Consider the following 19943-nt stretch of genomic DNA (forward strand, 5'->3'; position numbering starts at 1 on the left):
CCAGGATTTGTTCTCAACGTGCTGGCTCGGGAATTCTGGGAGTTGAAATCCACACATTTTAAAGTTGCCAAGGTTGAGAAACTCTGCTGTAGAATTTTAATATTTTCCCAGTTAAAATTGGCTGGGCAAGCTATATACCAGTGATGGCGAACCTTTTCAGCACCAAGTGCCCAAACTGGAACATGCGCACTTGCACACACGTATACCAGAGCAATGGAAATCTGAAGACCAGCTGTCCGGTGTGCATGTGCGCACTGGCTACCTGGTCTTTGGGTTTCTGGCGCACACTTGTGCACTGGCCAGCTGATCTTCGGGTTTCTGGTGCTCTGGTGCACACAAAGACCAGCTGGCCTGCACGCAAAACCAGAAGAGAAACTGATGACGGTGCACATGTCCACAGAGAGGGCTCTATGTGCCACCTCTGGCACGCATGCCATAAGTTCGCCATCATGGCTATATACTGGGTAAACAGCCAGCAAACGCTACTCTCCCTTGCATTGTTGATGTTACCCAGCCAGGTAATGACAGGTCTTCCAGAAAGCAATAAAGCCCAGAGAATACCAAGAAGTTAACTGTTCAACTCTTGAGTTCCCTATATTCCTTACTGTTGGAACAGAGTAAAATGGCAGCAGCTAAGGCACGGTTGTGCTGAGCTAAGCATAAGGCCAGACTAATATAAGCACAAACAGTGCTTGCAGTATGAAATTAAAGTGACTGGGTCACTGGCTAAATAACACACAAACCAATAAGAACTAAAAGTCACTATGATTATCCTTGTTCAGGAAGAGAAATGGCTTTTAAAAGATGGGAATTGACAAACTGGTTTCTTTATTGAGGTTGTGTAGGACAGGAAAATTTTCATTTTCTGGGACCAAGAATTATCATCCATTTTATTAGGATTCCTATACTGATTGCGCTATATTGACTTGAAGCTGAAGATGTGCCTTTAAGAACTGGCATGCTTTGGTAGGAAACCATCTCTGAAAGCAACAAAGCATGGAATGCTCTTCAATCACTGGTGGAGAACAACTTAAATGTAGTACATAAATAAACACACCAACACAAATTCTATACAAAACCTGAAATATTTTACTTTTAAAATTTTGATCTAAGTTTACTTAGATTTCATGGACTTGATACAAGAGCATTTGATATGAATTGGTAAATAAAACACTGTAATAGATAGCCACAATAAACTTTGTTAGAAATGTACATGTTGTGAAAATAATAATCATAAACATAAACATAAACATAATAATAATAATAATAAAACCAGCATGATGTCTGTGTTATATTATATAAATGCTTGACAATAACAGTATACTAGGGAAGCTTTAAAAAACTTGCTTAACTCTGGGGCCCTATTCAACTAACATTTTTGACGCCAAGAATTCAGACCCAGTCCCTCACCATAACTAGAAAGGTCAGTTAATAAGGCCTCAGTTGTTTTCTATAGCTGTTTTATTTTTTCCTCATGGACATCACATCCAGGTAATGTGTATATAAACAAAGCTCATAAGAAATGTACAAATATAAAAAGCTACAAACATTAATAAATTACATCATCACAAAACACAGAAACACTTCACAAGGTGCTAATAAAATAATTGTATCCCCTCATAATACAAGAATTGAGACAAGGAGCTGGTATTATAAAGTCGAAGATTCTTCTTCATATTGTATCTTAAATAGATAATTTTGTACTATTATTTGATTCTGTATAAGGCTGCACAAAGTTTTACTTGTTTTTCAGGCAATGCCAAAATTAAAAAAGGGAGAAAAAGGAATTAAATCGAGGACAAAAACAGAGTATCTCTTTCAGAGTCAAGAACCTAAAATACTCGGCAAAATACTCAGCAAAAAATTTGTATAAAGGTTAATGAACTATTCTATAGAAAGAAATGTCTAAAGATACTTCGATCTTATAAAAAAGAAGGTACTTTAAAAAGCTATTTACAGGCTAGATTCTATGAAAAAATATGCTTTCAGACACATATCTATAAATGAAAATCTGGAATTGCCTGAGAAACAAATGCAACGCCTTAAGGCTACAATCCTGTACATAGTACTCTACACATGAGAGTAAGTTCCATGGAACATGACAGGTTTGATAACTGAGTAAACATGCATAGGATTGTGCTCTAAGTGTTTATATGCAGACAAGCTAGTTTAATGTAAAATATAATGCATTCTACACCAAAAACTAAGAGAGTTCAGAAGCAATAAGTATCCAGTTAAACTGTCCATAAGCTTGGCTCTCATCTGGCCTGACCCTTAGGTGAGCACAGCCCTTGTTCCTTCAGACAAGCATATCTGAAGGAAGTGCTTGGATGGATGTGAATGTCAGAATACCTCTGATAGGGCTGCACATTCTTGCTACTTCATTACAGGATTTGCAACTGTGGTTTATATATAAACAGCTGATCTATTATATTACTAAATGGATTCATAAGCTTTAAAAAGTTTGTGTGTATTCCTTTCTGGGGGAAAAATAATCTTGTTTGGGGCACTTTTTCTCCTGATATGCAGCTCAAGGAAAAGGGTTTGGTTATAGATCAGAAAATAAGTGCTTGGGGTCCCAGGACAACAGCTTCTTTGCTTGATTTGTTTACATGATCCAGGAATTAATCCATGATCCAGGGAAATGGAGGTGAAAAAGGAACCATTGTCTTCATCCGTTTCATCTCAAGATAACGTAAGTGATTTATGAGGTAAATCATCAGTCATGAACTTAAGTGTGAATTGCTAGAGGGAGATTAAAAGCCCCTTCAAAGAAATAAGGACAGAGATATTTGACTAAGGATGCCATTTTATAAGATACTAACAGCACTTAGAGTTATATACCGCTTCACAGTGCTTTACAGCCCTGTCTAATGATTATGATGGTGATATGCCTGCTACCCAGTGGTGAAATCCAAATTTTTTTACTACCAGTTCTGTGGGCATGGCTTGGTGGGCGTGGCAGGAGAAGGATACTGCAAAATCCCCAATCCCTCCCCATTCCTGGGGGAAGGATATTGCAAAATCTCCATTCCCATCCCACTCTGGGGCCAGCCAGAGGTGGTATTTGCCAGTTCTCCGAACTGCTCATACTTTTCGCTACCGGTTCTCCAGAACCTGTCAGAACCTGCTGGATTTCACCCCTGCTGATACCCACTCAGGTTGCATCAAGAAAACTGACACTTTGTCACTTTGCAGAACAAAGGTTTTGGCAGCAGTATCTTGGGATCAACCTGGCGTCTCTTTTCCTACATATTCTCCAATGTCACGTTATCAGTGCATTATGAGCACCCAAGCAGAAGCTACAATGCTATCATCAAGTTAAATGGTGGATTCCACCCTACCATGAAATTAAATTAATGGTGATATAATTTCAAAACAGCAATGCTGAATAAAAAATACACATTTTTTATGTATATGGGGGAAGAAATACTTCCAGTTTCCATGGTCATGTAAACAAATTTTTAGCTAGAACAGGTGAGAGAAAGATAAATAAATCATCAAATTCAGACTGGATGTAAACACATTAATTCATTAACTATGGTTTACAAAAACACGGTGGCTCTATTCACACAACATGAGAAGCCAAAGCAAACAATGACAGTTTAAAATGATGGCCCACGCAACATACTAAGATATAGTACAATTGATTTGATTTTGCTTTAGCCTCTGTAGGCTGTAAACCATGTTATATAAGTACAGTAAGAGTCAGTGTTCTCAGACTTTAACTTTGAGGTACCAATTGATTTGTAATGTTTTACTCAATTACACATAATTGTGAGAGTTTAGCAGGGAGAGAAGGGTTGTATCTGTTTGCTGATCTTTAATTCCTATCACTCATTGATATTCAATTATGAGAAGAAAGACATTGAGCGTGGACAATATACCATGGGACCAAAGTTAAAACAATATATATAAGAAACAGTGGGAGTGCTAAAAAATTATCAATGAAAAGAGATGCAAACCAACACCAACCAAAGCTAATTAAAAAACCCTTTTGATGTCCAAAGAACTGCACCAGTTCATTAATTACTATATCCAAATCATTACCCAATTAAGTTGGATTTGTAATCCATAATGTTTTTAAAAAATCATCTTGCATTGCACATAAAATAAATTAAGTCAACAATAGTTCTCCAATGTCTGGTTATAGGGAAAGTTTTAGCAGTACTGAAGTGCAATTTTAACTTCTCTTCTGAATAAAACATATTTATCATGAGCCAGATAAAGAAAGCTAGATTAATTCTTTATGCATATTGTTTCATGCATGTATTGTATCTCAATTATTCATGGCATAAATTTCTTTCCCTTGTCTACAAGTCAATTTGAGAAACTTTTTTTAAAAAAACTCTGCCTTTTAACCAGATACCTCTTAAAATTGATTCAACTTTGATAAAAGAAGCATAATTGAAATGAATGTGCATACTCTTAAAAACAACAGCTTTTTCCTTACTTATAAACAAGTTAAAGGGATACTTTCCTAAAACTGGAATGATCCTCAGTGTCTTGGAGTATTAACTTTTTGCGAACTAGTCACTCTCAGCAATTTGAGAAAGGACATCTATATTAAAAAATATTTATAGCAGTATCTGTACAGGTTTTAACTGCCGAAAGTTAAAAAGAATTTATTAAAGTGGTGGCAAAAAGTTAACTGGTATTGTCCCTAAGATGTTGCACAATACTACTGGAGTCCTTCAAGAGTTGAAGAGCTAGCGTGACAGCTCAGGACATGCTGAGCTTTGATAGTCCCAATTATGACCGGATTTTAAAGGAGAAGTTTCCCATTCCGATGAATTTTCAAAATCTTCCCAAGCCTTTGTTTAGCTGTAGCCATGCCTTTTTTTGTACGTTTCCCTGGAAGTAACAGAAGAGAGACACGGTAAGCCAGAAAACAATAGCAGCAGCAACCAAAAAAACCTAGAAGTTGAAGACCAAGAAGGATGAAACAAATGCAACTGAAAATTGATTTAGAAAACATTGAACTGCATTTCTCTTCAACACAAAAGCATTTAACAAATATCCAGTTAAATGCTTTAAGCATCTCTATCTGCCCCATAAGGCTGAGGATGAAGAGAAGAGTTGCTTATAGCCACCTAATCAATTCAAAATTGAAATGATATTTTGATTGGATAATTCCCAAATCCTCTATATTACTGCATGACTCTATTCGTTGGCTTAAGAAGCACATACATTATTAAATTACTGCAGCTCTAACTAATTTTTTGCATGTACAAATGATCTATCAGAAATGACACATCACAGAAGGAACTATTATTGTATCATCTTCTACATTAAGGTGTAGTAGAATTGTCTTCATCTATTGAGAAAAAGCTGCTTAGTTATTCCATTTTATCCTAAATTAGTTTATGAAACTGATTTATTAAACTGGTAATTTCAGATTAGTGCTTAGATTTTATAACAAGTAGTAAATGGTGTCATCTTCAATTCATTTGAGTTGTTAAAAGTATTCTCTTTATGACATCTCCTGCCTCCTCCCTTCATTGCTGCTTCTTGAATTAGGAAAGGCTACAATTTGATCTATCTTGGGACCCATTTCCAAAGTGTTTCTGTGGATAATGTAATCCGTTATACGTTGTTTTGTCCATTCATGCCTCTCTCATAATAAAACAAATACTTCATATGTGCCAATATCCTGGATGGTCAATTCAGGTTATAAAAACAATTACTTTTAGATAAAAATGAGTACAAGTTTTTTTATCTGACAGCTACAACAAAATCTCTGTGGGTTTTGTGAATAAACTCTCAGTAACTTGTAAAACCAAAGATTTACAGTATTTCACATAGATTTTTCAGGACAAGTAAGAAATACAGAGACTGATTATTCATGTTTTATGTTAGTCAAAATCCATATGTATGCAATCATACTATTGAAAATACACTAAAGTCTTCTCCAAACTAATGCCGTCAAATATATTTGAACAACAGTTCTCAGAATTCCTAGTCAAAGGAAAAAAAAACAGAAAAGGAAGCATTTGATCATTAAGAATAAACGTGGAAGATGGCTTCAAACTAAGCTTTCTCGGGTACTATTACAGTATCAGGTTGAACCTAGGACTTTTCCAAAGGCTGCTGGGATAAAGAATCAAGTATTAACAAAAGCCCCATTTCTGAAAAATGTAAAATCCAGTTGTTACTCATCTAATTCTTCAGAACAGTTCCACATCTGTTCACCTTTCCAAACATATATGAACAAATGTCTGGAATATTTACAGTACCAGGAAAGAAAAACAAAACAGGTCTAGATGCTCCTAGTTTATATTACCTGTATGGTTTTTTTTTGGGGGGGGGCATATTTCTTTACTGAGAGTACTACAAGAAACTGAGATTTGCCAAATACTACATGTGTGATAATTGCTGGACAGCAGCTAAATGATCTGAAAGCTATATTCAAAGTTTAAGTACTTTGATTTTGGTTAAAAACTTTTGTGGCTTGGCAGCCCATTACCAGAGCATGGTCTGTTTGGAATTGGGCCACATGAGTGGTTGGTGGAGCAAGTGCAACTTGTGCAAGTGGCGGGCCAGTGAGCCATGCTCATGCGCCAGCCCCTTGCTTGCATAAAGGATGCGTACATGTGCACAGACTTGCCCCTCACGTGGTCCAGTTCCCTCCTCCCCCAGCTGGGCCCCCAAGCCACAAAAGTTGGAGACTGCTGCTTTAAGAGATCCTCACATTTTCTTGATATCCATATTTTACCCAATTCCATTGGGAAATAAATTAAATGAAATTTGCTTTGCCACTTCTAAGAATGAAAAATCTTTCAATTAGAAAAAAGTTACAAAATACAAAAAGCTAAACTTCTCTTCAAGTATTATTTAATGAATATCTGAGGATGAACTGTGTAAAGAATGCAATTATCTTAGCTCTCTTAGTAATTTCTCTGGTACTACCTCTTCCTTTATTTTCTCTGTCATTGTGTAGAAGAAGAGCAGGCTAAACTAGAAGGCAGAGTTAAACGTGTCATCAGTTTGGAGTCATTGCATTGCCACAAGTACAGCCTCCCATGAATTCTGTTGAGCCTCATTTAATGCCAATTTAGATTTGACTGTTAGTTGACTGGATTCTTGTATTAAAGGTAGCAATAATAAACTCTTCTGTGCTTTGTACTCAATGAATGTTCCTGATTATTTGTGCCTGACACACTGAGTCTACAAGAGAGTTGCCCTCGGGAATGTAGCACTCAGCATGGCATGGAGACATTCCTTAGTGAAGGTGAACCTCAAAATATCTGAAGTACTAATTTTCAGACAAATGTGAAGAACATATCGATTATTAAGATTCAAATTACTACTTGGAAGGTATCTGAATTGGAAAAGTAATATTTATAACAAGTACCAGGGTTTTAACATCACTATTAACCTTATTGAGTACTTGGGAATTTATTTTAAAAAATACAGAAAACATTGATTGATGAAATTTTAATCAATTTTATACATCTAAATTATATAAATTTGTTTGAATGAATGCCTAACTAAAGAAAAGGTGAAATCTTTCAAAATTCTCCCTTAGACTGACCAGAAATGCCTCATTGGTTTTAATATATTCATATATATTCAATATATTTAGTAGTGCAGTTGAAAACAAATTGCAAAACTAAGGTGGACCATTTAGAAACTTAGTTGAATTTGAAAAACTTTCAACAAAATTCAGAACACTGAGTAAATTATTATGGAAATGCGACTCAAAAATTAAACATGTCCAAGATTGTATAATTAAATGGATTCATAAGTTAAGCATGACAATTAATACGTAACAATGAGAATACTCATGAAAGATAAATATTATTTACTATAAATATTACAAATGTCTATGAAGATTCTCAGTTATCCAGGTCATGGTTGTCTCAAAGCTGCTTTTTTTTCAATACGAATATTACACTTTTTTATAATAGAGATCTTGGATAAGATAGAAATTCACTGTTAATTATTTATTCTGATGACTCTTATTATACCGCTTGCCTCCGTTAATTACTGAATATGGATTTCATATTAACAATGAATTAAGTGCTTCATTGATAGAAAAACATATTTATATGCAGTATTAATCCAATGCAACTTTGAAAGTTATTCCATTTGATGTTGCTTGTAAATCTCTTCCATTTTTTTCTTTTTTCTTGATTGTGCTTTCAATTTAAAGAAAATAAATAATAAAATAAAATAGGATAATAAGGCAAGACATGTTGAGATATGTAAGCCGCCCAGAGTTACTCTATGTTAAGATGGGTGGCCAATAAATTTTATAAAAAGGTAAATAACAAACAAATAAACAAACAAACAGATACACAAATGAATCAATAAATAATTTTGAGCCTCACCAAAAAAACCTTTGATTGGCTGACCAAATCTTACACCATTCTTGAGACAAATCTATGGAAAGTACCTTTGGCAGCTGCATTATTCTGTGATGATGATGAGGCTCTCCGCTGTGTAAGGAAAACTCCCGGGGCCATGGGCTGAGGGCCTCTGTTCATTTGGGCCACCCCAAGTGTGCTGGCACCAGCTGTGTACTCATGGTCTGCTAAACTACTGCTATGGCACTCCAGCCGAGGTTCAGGAGAGCTGCCTTCCTGAGGGATTTTATTGGCATTGTTGGGAGATAGTTTCTTTTTGGTATTCTTTTTCTTCTTGCCCTTTTGCTCCTCCTTTCACATGATAAAGGAAGGGGAGGGGGAGAGAGAAATAACATTCATTAGCTTTCAAAAGTGATAAATAGTCATTAAGGACAGTGTCCTGAGGTAGGAGAAGATCAGGTAGCGCTGTGGGTCAGAGTTAAACAAATCATTAGCCTAGAGTCCTTACATTCCCAGAAACTATAAATCAGACCAGGGGTGAAATCCAGCAGGTTCTGACAGGTTCTGGAGAACCAGTAGCGGAAATTTTGAGTAGTTCGATGAAACGGCAAATACCACTTCTGGTTGACTCCAGAGTGGGGTGGGAATGGAGATTTTGCAGTATCCTTCCCCTGCCATGCCCACCAAGCCACGCCCACCAAGCCACGCCCACAGAACCGGTAGTAAAAAAAATTGGATTTTACCACTGGTCAAACCCCTCTTGAATTCTGTTGAGCCTTATCTGATGCTAATTTAATACTGAACTTTAATTGACTAGATTCTTGTGTATAGGCTTAAGCAATAAATCTTCTGAACTGCGAAGTAAAATATGGCCCTGATTCTTTGTAACTGACACCTACTCAAACAATGTATGCAAGAAATGTGATGAGCATTGGGAAAAATGCAGACCAAGAGACATAATTGAATATTTTTTAAAAAAATAGATGAGTGGCTGATTTTCTAATCTTACACCAAATTATTTGTCAATAATTTGATTTTCCAGAACCATTCATGGGTGTTGATCCTAAAAATGCTCCATTGATATTTGCCTGTTGTGTAAGTTTTTTCCATGAATTGTGTGTGTTGTATCTCTGTAAGTAATTTAAGGTTGCTGAAAACATATTAATGATTAGAACTGTTTTATACTTTTTAGAAATCATGCGATTCCTTTGTGATAACAGGAAAAAATACTGACAAATATTAAGAAATGAAATGCAGTATTTAGCTTTTAGATGTCATGCATATTATGAAATATCTTACTACACAGCTGCTACACTTTTAATAAAAAAACAAATCAAGCCAGAAAGCTATGGACTTCATTGAGAAGTGATGTGAAACAATGATATCACACAAAAAAAGTGCAGAACTGGTTTCTGAAAGGATACCATTTATGGACCTTTATTGACCATAACTCCTCAAATCAATTGATACAACTTCAAAAACTGATTCAGCAGAAAAAAAAACCAAGATAGTCCAATTGCCTTTTGGAAAAAAAATAACCTTTGGGACTAAGGTTTGCAGCAATCCGAAATTTACTTTGCTGCCCTATATGTAGTCCTCTAATAGGTGCATTAGATCAATGCACTGTGATGGGGTTGGCATGTTTACCTGAACTGGGCTGAAGACAGTTCAGAAGGACACTTCTTGGGTGGCCACTTGGAGAGTAAGTGTGTGCAGTAAGCTGCCTCATTGGAGAAGCAGTGAATAGAGGGACTGTGTGGAGAAAAGGAGGGCCAAATGGCAACAGAGGCAGAGTGGTGAGGGAAGCAGCAGATCAGGGGCTGCCTTCAGGTATCTGCACCTTTAGGAAGTGAAGTCAATATCAATTCCAAAAAGTCCTTCCATTTGAGAGACTAACATGGCATTCCAAGCACATTTCTCAAAATGATTTAGAAGGACAATGTTCAGCATTGGCTGGTTTTCCATATAACTCTGAGGATTGTAGAATAGAATAATTCTTTAGACCAAAAGCAGGGCCTCCTTTGATAAATCTTCTCATTAGTAATTTGTTCACGGACAACAATGTTCCATGAAATGTTCCCCAAAAGCAACATTCTGGGAAAGCGATGGCTGGGCCCTGTTTGGAAAGCTCACCTGCTGAGATAATTTGGCAGCAGCTGCTGCCAGTCCAGTCTCAATAGAAGCAACTCTTGTACCTTCTCGGACTGGTCTGTCCTGCCGTGGTACTGATGGACCAACTCTTGCTAAATGCAGAAGAAAAAATGGACAGTAAAGCTAACAGGTAATGGAGTGCATATACAATCCACAAATATTGCTAATGTCAGGAATATAACTATTTCAGGCACTACAAAGAAACAAATACAAACCCTGTAATACAAAAAATAAACCCCTGAGCCCTGGTGGCGCAGTAGTTAGAATGCAGTATTGCAGGCTAACTCTATCCACAGTCTGGAGTTCGATCCTGATGGGGCTCAAGGTGGACTCTCACCCTTCCGAGATTGGTAAATGAGGACCCAGATTGTTAGGGGCAAATGCTGACTCTGTAAACCACTTAGAGAGGGCTAAAAAGCACTGTGGGGCAATATATATAAGTCTAAGCGCTATTTCCATAAATATATAGACTGGACTCCCATACATTGTTAAACCTAGATTTATTAAATATATTTCTATGATCATATTATTAACTTCTTGTAATTAAAGCAAACTTTACCATGATTTCCACAATTTCCCCCCCCCCAACCCAACCCTCCACCCCCCCGGGAGAGAGAACTAATTGGGTCCCGAGTACAATTTTCATTCTCAATGTTTCAAAGCATTTAGAATATTTGCCCCCAAACTTCTCAGAATATTCAAAAAAAATGTAAAAGCAGTGCCATTATATGATTTGTGCACAAAATACAAAATTGGTTTGAGAAGATCTTAATTAGATCCAAGAAAACTTTGTAGAAGTTCTTCAAGAATACTATGGTTCTGACTTCCAAAGTCCAATCCTTAAAATAATCATGATGTGCAGTTCTCTTCTCTCTATCTTTGTCTTTTGTAATATTAAAAGGTAATATTCAATAAATTAAATTGTAATATTAAATTGTAATATTAAAAGAAAACAAATTGGGTACTAACAGGCAAGGACAAGCTACTCGGATCAAGATATTTTCCATATTAAAGTTTATTTGATTGTAGTTCAATGTATGCCATGTACACATATCACTGGAATCAATCAAGTTTTTGTCCTGTATGAGTTTGCATTTAAAATATCAAAAATATTACCTGTGGTAATAATTGTTACTTATTAACAATTAATAAGTATTAATATTATGTTGAGAAAATACTGTTATTATATGATCACTACTAATGAAGATTATTACTATTATGATGATGACCATTGCTCAAATTAACTGTAAAACACTTGTTTATATAGACATTGAAACTATTGCTCTTTCTTTATATAGTAAAAATAAAAAATATATATTTTTAAAAAATTACCTGTGGGGCTGTATGGTGCGTCATCAGAACTTTTCCTCTTTTTTGATCGAGATTTGAACACTGGATTATCTTCATCTGATTCAAGGGAGGGATAAACTAAACCATGAAAAAGAAATAAAAATAAGAGTCTGGTATGGCATTAAAAAATTAGGGCAACCCTGTCATGCTTGTAGAAAATGGACCCGTCTCAATTTTCATAAAACAATTCGGCTGCATAACTGACTTTGGCTTTTCCATGCTATGAACCTGAAGCAGCCACAGATTTAGCTACTGGCAGAGTGAAGCTTTTTCCTGCCTCTTCTATGTTTCGCAGCTGGGTGGTCTCCCAAATTGGAAAAACAGCGGAATAAGTCTACTCAGGTAATAACCCAGGATGAGACAAAGTTCAGTAGGAAGGAGATAGAGACCAATGTGATTTATGTTCTTAAACTTTTTCAAAAATATTTTTTGCTGAATTTTAAAAACTTTAAACTGTCTCTTATTTATAGTTACAAATATGTAAGTGGACCATAATACTACATGAAAAAGAAAAACAAACAGAAAGGAAAATTTTCCATTACAGGGACAAAAACATTAATCCTACTACACATTGTCCCTATACATGCGCGTGGAGAGAGAGAGAGAGAGAAAGAGAGAGAGAGAGAGAGAAAGAGAGAGAGACGGGGGGAGAGAGAGAGGAGAGAGAGAGTGTGTGGAGAGAGAGAGAGAGAGAGGAGAGAGAGAGAAAGAGAGAGAGTGGGATAGGGAGAGAGAGAGAGAGAGAGAGGGAGGGAGGGAGGGAGGGAGGGAGGGAGATTCCTCCATTTAGGACTACATTTGGGACCTGCAGTTTGGCTTCCCCATTGATTTTGTTTGTCAGAAACCAGATGAAAAGGTCATAAATGGTGGTCATGTGATCCTGGGATGCTGCAACCATCATAAATGTGAGCTGGTTGCCAAGCACCTGATCATGATCAAGTGACCATTGGGACATTGAAACAATTGTAAGTACAAGGATTGGTCATAAGTCACTTTCTTTAGTTGCATTGTAACTTCAAATGGTCCTTAAACGAATGACGTTTAAAACTACCTATGTGTGTGTGTAGGTGTGTATAAGTGTGTGTGTGTATGTATATGTGTTTTATAAGTAGCCTTTGCTTACTGACTGCCTTGTTTAGGAACTATCTGAAGTTATAGCAATGTAAAAAAAAAAAACCCTTTGCAACCAGTCCTTGTATTTATGATCATCAGTGCCCATGGTCATGTGATTGCCATTTGAGCACTTGTCAACCTATGTCCATTTATGACCATGTTGATCATTTGAGTGTTTTCCAACCAGTTGGTGACAAGCAGGATTAATGGACAAGGTGGATGTTAAATACAAGTCAGAGACACGTGATGTTTCACTTTACAAGTGTGGTAACTCACTTAATAACCTAAAGGGAAGTTACATGGGCAGCCTTCTCTGTGGCTGCCCCAGGTCTCTGGAACCAGTTACCTCCTGAGGTCCGGACCATCCTCACCCTATTGGCCTTCCGAAAAGCGGTGAAGACCTGGCTTTTCCGGCAGGCCTGGGGCCATTGATCACGCTCTTGTGATCTGGCGAGATCTGGCCATAAATGGCTTGAATGAGTTTTTAATGTTTTTAATTTTTAAATGTTTTTTATAATGATTTTTTAAAATGTATTGTGAGCAGCCCTGAGTCTTCGAAGAGGGGCGGCATATAAATTGAATTAATTAAATTAAATTAAATTAAATTGTAAGTCTGTCATGGTCACGTGATTTTTCTACTTTGCAATTGAGGCACTTAGCAACAGAATTGCTGGTTTCAGTTGTGGTTGCTAAGTGAGGCCTACATGTGTGTGTGTGCTGCCTTCTCCACAACAATGCTCCCTAATACTACATTTTTACTTTGTAGGGACATTTCTCTTTTCCATTCAGTATTTCCCAGTTTCTAGTCTAAATTGCATTAAAGTTTGAAATAAATCCAAGTTAACCAAATAACCTATCCAAAATGGAGACTCTGTTTTCATTTTTTCTGTTAGGCCAATAATGTTTATACACCAGAAGTAATTGCATCAGTTTAACCACTGAATGAAAATGTGCTGACCAGATGTGGCACTAATGGAATCTTGGTGGACTAACCATCTTACAACAAAGCAAACCTATTAAGTGGTAGCGTAAATACATAATTAGCAAGTTGATCTCCCCAGAACAAACTTCTCTTCTTTCAGAATGTCACATTTAGAGCGTGTCTCTATATTACACTTTTGCCGAGTTTTAAAGTTAATTTAACTTGAGTGATATGTCTTCAGGTAATGTAATTTTAACATCTGTTTATGTTTTGTCAAATCTGTATAATGAAGAGTCACGTTTTCATTTAATTTAAGAGAATTTCAATATGTATATATTCATCGCATCAGATACGGAAAGCAGAAATTACATCTTTTTAAGGAGTTGTACCAAGGGCAGCTATTTTAATGCAATGTTGTGCATGTTGTGCATGTCCCTAATATCTATATATTTATTAGAAGCTAAATAATACTGTGTTTCTGCCTGCCTAGCTAACTATTTTATATATATTCAAATTGTCACTTTTTTAGTTTATTTTTTGCTGCCTTTAAGTCAGTCTTGACTCCTGGTGATTGCCTGAACTAGTCTGTACAGTTTTCTTGACAATATTTTCAGAAGTGACTTGCTATGACCTTCTTCCTAAGACTGAGACAATGACTGGCCCAAAGTCACCCTACTTTCTTTTATATCTAAAGGGAGGCTAAAATTCACAGTGTCCCATGTTCTAGACCGGTGCCTTAATCATTACACCAAACTGGTTCTCCTTCTACTGTTAGAGATAAAGATAAAAGTTTCCCCGTCCACTCATTTTCAACTCTATGGGGTGGTGCTCATCTCTGTTGGTTAGCTGAGGCAGCCAGCATTGTCTGTTTCCATGGTCATGTGGCCAGCATGACTATATGCCGAGGCACATATTGGTTACCTTTCCACCAAAGTGCTACCTATTTATCTACTTTTGTATTTGCATGTTTTCAAACTAATAGTTGGACAGGAGGTGGGGCAAGTAATGGGAACTCACCCTGTTGCACAATGCTCGGTCTTGAACTTGGGCTGTCAGCTTTCCAGCTGACAAGTTCAGTGTCCTTAACCATTGAGCCATTGCGCCCCACCTTCTACTATTACCATTCCATTAAAAATAAAGTTATTCTAACTTTGATGAAGCACTAATAAGTGAATCACTCCATCATTAATTTTAAAAGGTAGTACACAACTTTCCCCTTTTCTCCTCCTTACCCCAGAATTGAACTGGCATGCTGCAACATAAGCTGCTTTTAAAATGTGTAAAATATGATACAGAATGAACTGGAAGCAGGAAGAGAAAGTATTAATTGATAGGATGATGAAGAGTAACACTGAGAGATTTGTCTACACACTTGCCTTCAATCAACCCATGTATCATAAGCCTCAACACACATTCAAACATAAGTTTTTGCTAGTCTTATTTTGAAATTTTGAAATCTCTCAGCTGAAAAATTTATAGCAAACTCCCCCTATGTCACAAAGAGAAAGCATGTGATGTTCACTTTGTATCAGCTGTGCAGGTCAAACCACCGGCAACTATTTGGGCCTCTGCTTCAGGAACTTTGACAAAGAGCCTTGGTACTACAGTGGTTTAAAGCACCCTGTTATTAACACAGCTGCCTGCAATTTACTGCTGGTTCGAATCTCTCCAAGGCTCAAGGTTGACTCAGCCTTCCATCCTTTCTAAGGTAGGTTAAATGAGGACCCAGTTTGTGGGGGCAATAAGCTGACTTTGTATAAATATACAAAAATATGAAGGCTATTGCTTAACGCACTGTAAGCCGCCCTGAGTCTCCGGAGAAGGGCGGCATATAAATCAAATTTAAAAAAATAAATAAATAAAAAAAAAAAAAAAAAGAAACAGGGTGCTACTCTTTTCAGCTTCAGAAGAGCTATCTTTGGAAATTTCACTGCCTTTCTATGATTACTATCCAGGGGAGAGCTTAAGTAGGATTTTCATACCATAATCAGAATCTTTAAAACAAGCATCTAAGTGATCCTGGTCTTCATCATAATCTTCAATATCAATGTTGTTTTTTGCAGTCTTTTTCAACAATCGTTTGCCTGCATTTTTGCTATTGCTGCTTCCAGATTTTTTGGAGTTGGTGGCAGAGATGGCATTATTCTTAGCTTGATTGGTGCCCCATGAAGGCTGTAGGCAAGAGTCTGAAGACTGGAGATTTGCCATTGATAACATTCCTTGGATAGCTTCCTGTGTGCTGGGAGATGCAGGTGGTTGACTAAAAGAGAAGGAAGAGGGAAAAAAGAAACCTTTCAAATTAAAGCAAGTTATAGAATAAATACATAATATTATAAATCAGGGTGGATAAAGATCAATGATTTTTTTAAAAAAACCAAAAAAATCAGATTTTTTTTTATTTAAATCGGATTTTTTTGATTTTTATCGAATTTATTTTAATAAAAAACTTTTGAGGTAACGATCTATCGTAAGATAGTTTTCTATTTAAGATACATAAATAATTTAGTTTATTCAGCATGAAATGGAGCTTAGTTATGTAGCATGAGGCTGTATATTCTGCAACACTGGGACTATCGGTGAGTCAACAGTGGGTCAAAGGAGTAGCAGAGATGACAGTTGCTCTTTTAAAATTATGATTTAAATCAAGTTGATTTAAATCAAGCCTTTTTACTAGTGATTTAAATCATGATTTAAATTGTGATTTAAATCAACTCGATTTAAATCAAATCCACCCTGTTATAAATTGCTAATTATGTCATCCATTGTCATATGTGTGGCTTTTTTCCACAAACATGTCAACCCCACATGGGAAAATGTGGCTTTTTTTCTGGTCAAACAGGTCAACCCCACATGGGCAAATGTATAGGATAAAATTAGACATTGCGGTGAAAAACATACAGAAACCAGAAGAAGGGGATTTCAGAGGCACATTTGAAACATGAGAGTACTTTCACTTCCCATCTGAAGTTATAATAACTTTCAACATTTCCTTCTTCTAGGAGAAGATAGAATTGTTCCCTGTTGTTCTGCTGAAAGAAACAATTTTATCAATTGAATATTTTAATTGGATCCATCCATTATATTTAAATACAAAAGACCAAGGGACAATTGTCATGAAAATTCTAGAATGGATGTTGTGATGTTACATTGCATTGCTAAATTAGGAATTGTGGATGGTTCTTTTCAATTGATTCAAATGCTATTGTATTTTTTTCTTTCAAGGTAAGTTGTTAAACAAAGTCTAGTCTAACAAAGTAGGGGAAAGCATTAAAAAATTATCTAAATACTTCCAATTATTTTTTTTTCCAGTGAAAAACACTGTAAGGAAATGGAAATTTGCATGCAATACTTGAAAGCAAAACAAGGTGTGAAGTGAAAGTCCAAGAAAAATCTCTTCTGGAACTGCCTGGGACATGATCAAATCTGCAACACAGAATCTATAGATCACTGCAGATGACAGTATAATTCTAGATGCCATTGGGGTAGCTGTTTACAGTTCCACATCACAATGTTGCTGATTCCACAATAATCTGCATGAGTGAAGGAAACACTTTCTCTGACTTCATTGTAAGAACCATCAACAAAATATGCAACAGAAAACTTTATAAGCCTGGAATGTTTTCAAGCAAAGTTCCTTGGACTGACAAAACCATAACTGATTTGGCTACAATTGCACAAGATACACTTTGGGGGTTGGGGGGAAAGGTGGATGAAAATGGCTCCTTTATGCTTTGGTAATGTGTGACAGCCATTGCCATAGAAAATGCTGGGAGGGGGATTCAACTAAATACCAACATATCCTAAGACAGCCTAATGTCCCACAGTCAGTGAAGAAACTGAAGTTGACAACAAGCTGGCTATTTCAGCAAGAAGGCAAACCAAACGATGGTATATCTCCAAATTGACCATGAAGTATTGACAGAAAAGAAAAATAAATGTTTCAGACTGGCCTACACAGCCTCAGAATATTATCAAAAATGAGGGGGGGGGATTTCAATGCATACAGGAGGTCTATTTTTGAGCTGGAAGACATCTGCGGGAAGAAAATTCCAAAGGCTCAACTGGCTACAAACAATATTGTGAAGCTACTATTTCCACCAAAGGTGTTGCAAATTACTGACTGGAAGGGAGTTTTGCACCTGCCGTGATAATTGTTTATTTTGAATGCATAAACAGCATGCATTCATATTTGCAGAAAGATGTGTTGTTGAGCTTTGTATCATGCTAATGTATCAGCGGCCATGCAACTGTATTTATAAGTCAATTTTCTTGAAGAGGAGCCCTGAAGAAATGAAAACAGCAACAGTAGCTCTTTTTAGTAATACAGGATATGGGTGAGCACTTGCTTCCCCTCATTAAGAAAATGAGTTCAAAAGAGAAATTCCTGAAAAGAGAGACAATACATCAACCTATTCTAAAATATGTTAGACTCTGGAAAAACACCCTATGATGTTCAGCAGGTTATGTTTGGATCATTTTTGGATAGAGTTGGTGTTTTAAGGAATTTGTCCTTTTGTAGTGCTATGCCAAAAATTAGCAAACCTGATTTTATTACTATCATCAACTCTAAGAGCATTTAAGACATTTCTTTGTTTTCTCCAAGAGCTCTCTTAAAACCTTGAACCCTGAATCAAATGTAAATGGACCATCAAAAGTTGCCTGCCAAATGGGAAAATTAGAGGGGAACTGCCTAGAGGAAGGTGAGTGTTAGCAAATAAATTGTGGGATCTGATCAAAACCAGTGGCTGGGCAGGCAGAGGGAAACCAAGTTCTTCACAAACTCTTAAAGTGACAGAGCATTCAAGCACGAACTCAAATGGAAGAGACTCCTAAAGGGCTGTGTTTTTTTAAACTGAATTGCCTGTCACTTTGCCTTGGGTTTAAAGATTCTGTTGCTCCTACTCTTGAACAATTTCCTTAATATCAATAAAATCTGTGCAAGAAATGTTTACATTGGATTGCGCCCAATGTGTTTTTCATTAAGGATATTTGTGTGTTAGTAATTCTGGATCTGCTCAAAGTGAAATATAAAACAGGAAACAATTATTAAACCCTGGAAAATCATATCCCCTTTTTGTACTTGTAGTGATTATTAGCATATATTTTTCTTTAATGACAGCAAATACCGAAGAAAGGTTTTTTTTCATACATAATGAATGGCTGGTGCAGAATTCTACACATCATTAAGATTGGTTCTCTGGCTGAATATAATAATAGCATAATCATAGATCTCTTTGTTCTTTAAAAAACATATGTATGATAAGTCTTGACTGTCAACATTTGAGTGAATCTTTTTTTCAAGAAAAGGTAAGGAGGAAGACTTTTGATCAATTTGTTCTGTTTATAACATGGTTCCCAGGCCTACCCAGCCCCTGTCCCTTCTCCTTTTTATTCTTATATTTATCAAAGTAAGGTTATGTTTTTTTTAAATTTGATTTATATGCCGCCCTTCTCCAGAGACTCAGGGCGGCTTACAATGCGTTAAGCAATAGCCTTCATACTTTTGTATATTTATACAAAGTCAGCTTATTGCCCCCACAAACGGGTCCTCATTTTACCTACCTTAGAAAGGATGAAAAGCTGAGTCAACCTTGAGCCTGGTGAGATTCGAACTTACAGTAATTACAGACAGCTGGTGTTAATCACAATGCTTTTAATCTGCTGAGCCACCAGGCTAAAGGATGTTGATCCTTTAATGATTTTTGTATATAATGCTGTTGCACTATGTTGTACTAATTAGTGAGTACTAACTAAATTTAAAAAGGTATCTAGGAAGGAGAAATATGCAAAATGAAAGTTGTGTAGTAAAATATATTTACACCTAATTTTATCTGTTATGTGTCAAAACCATGATTAGTTCTGTCAGTCTGCCAGTTTTGTTTTGAATAAACAAACTTTAACTGTTCAAGGATTGCCACATATGTAATTTTTAAAAAGTTCTATATGTAATTACAAAAAAAGATTTCTCTGTGAAGAAAATATAATATATAAATTCCAGTGCATTACGAATAATAATTATTTCTCTAAAAATGAAGTATAAAAGATCATTCCAGTTCTTTTATCCAGACACAGACTGTTTGTTTTTCCATTTCTGCTAT

At 36.3% G+C, this 19943-nt stretch overlaps 1 protein-coding gene across 2 annotated transcripts in view; it reads right to left on the reverse strand.

Annotated features, from left to right (window-relative positions):
- Window positions 1-1069: 1069 nt before the first annotated feature.
- PHF2 (PHD finger protein 2) overlaps window positions 1070-19943 on the reverse strand; it is a 138056-nt gene continuing 119182 nt past the window's right edge. For both annotated transcript variants that reach the window (XM_034437551.3, XM_087887816.1), the window contains exons 18-22: window positions 15828-16105; window positions 11793-11888; window positions 10443-10552; window positions 8399-8660; window positions 1070-4854 (exon numbers count right to left, since the gene is read on the reverse strand). In XM_034437551.3, the coding sequence (XP_034293442.1) occupies window positions 4766-4854; window positions 8399-8660; window positions 10443-10552; window positions 11793-11888; window positions 15828-16105 (835 nt within the window). In that variant the 3' untranslated portion in view covers window positions 1070-4765. The remainder of the gene's footprint in view (window positions 4855-8398; window positions 8661-10442; window positions 10553-11792; window positions 11889-15827; window positions 16106-19943) is intronic.

This window comes from Pantherophis guttatus, chromosome 2, assembly GCF_059756535.1.
Source record: "Pantherophis guttatus breed Tessera chromosome 2, ASM5975653v1, whole genome shotgun sequence".
NCBI lineage: Eukaryota > Metazoa > Chordata > Lepidosauria > Squamata > Colubridae > Pantherophis > Pantherophis guttatus.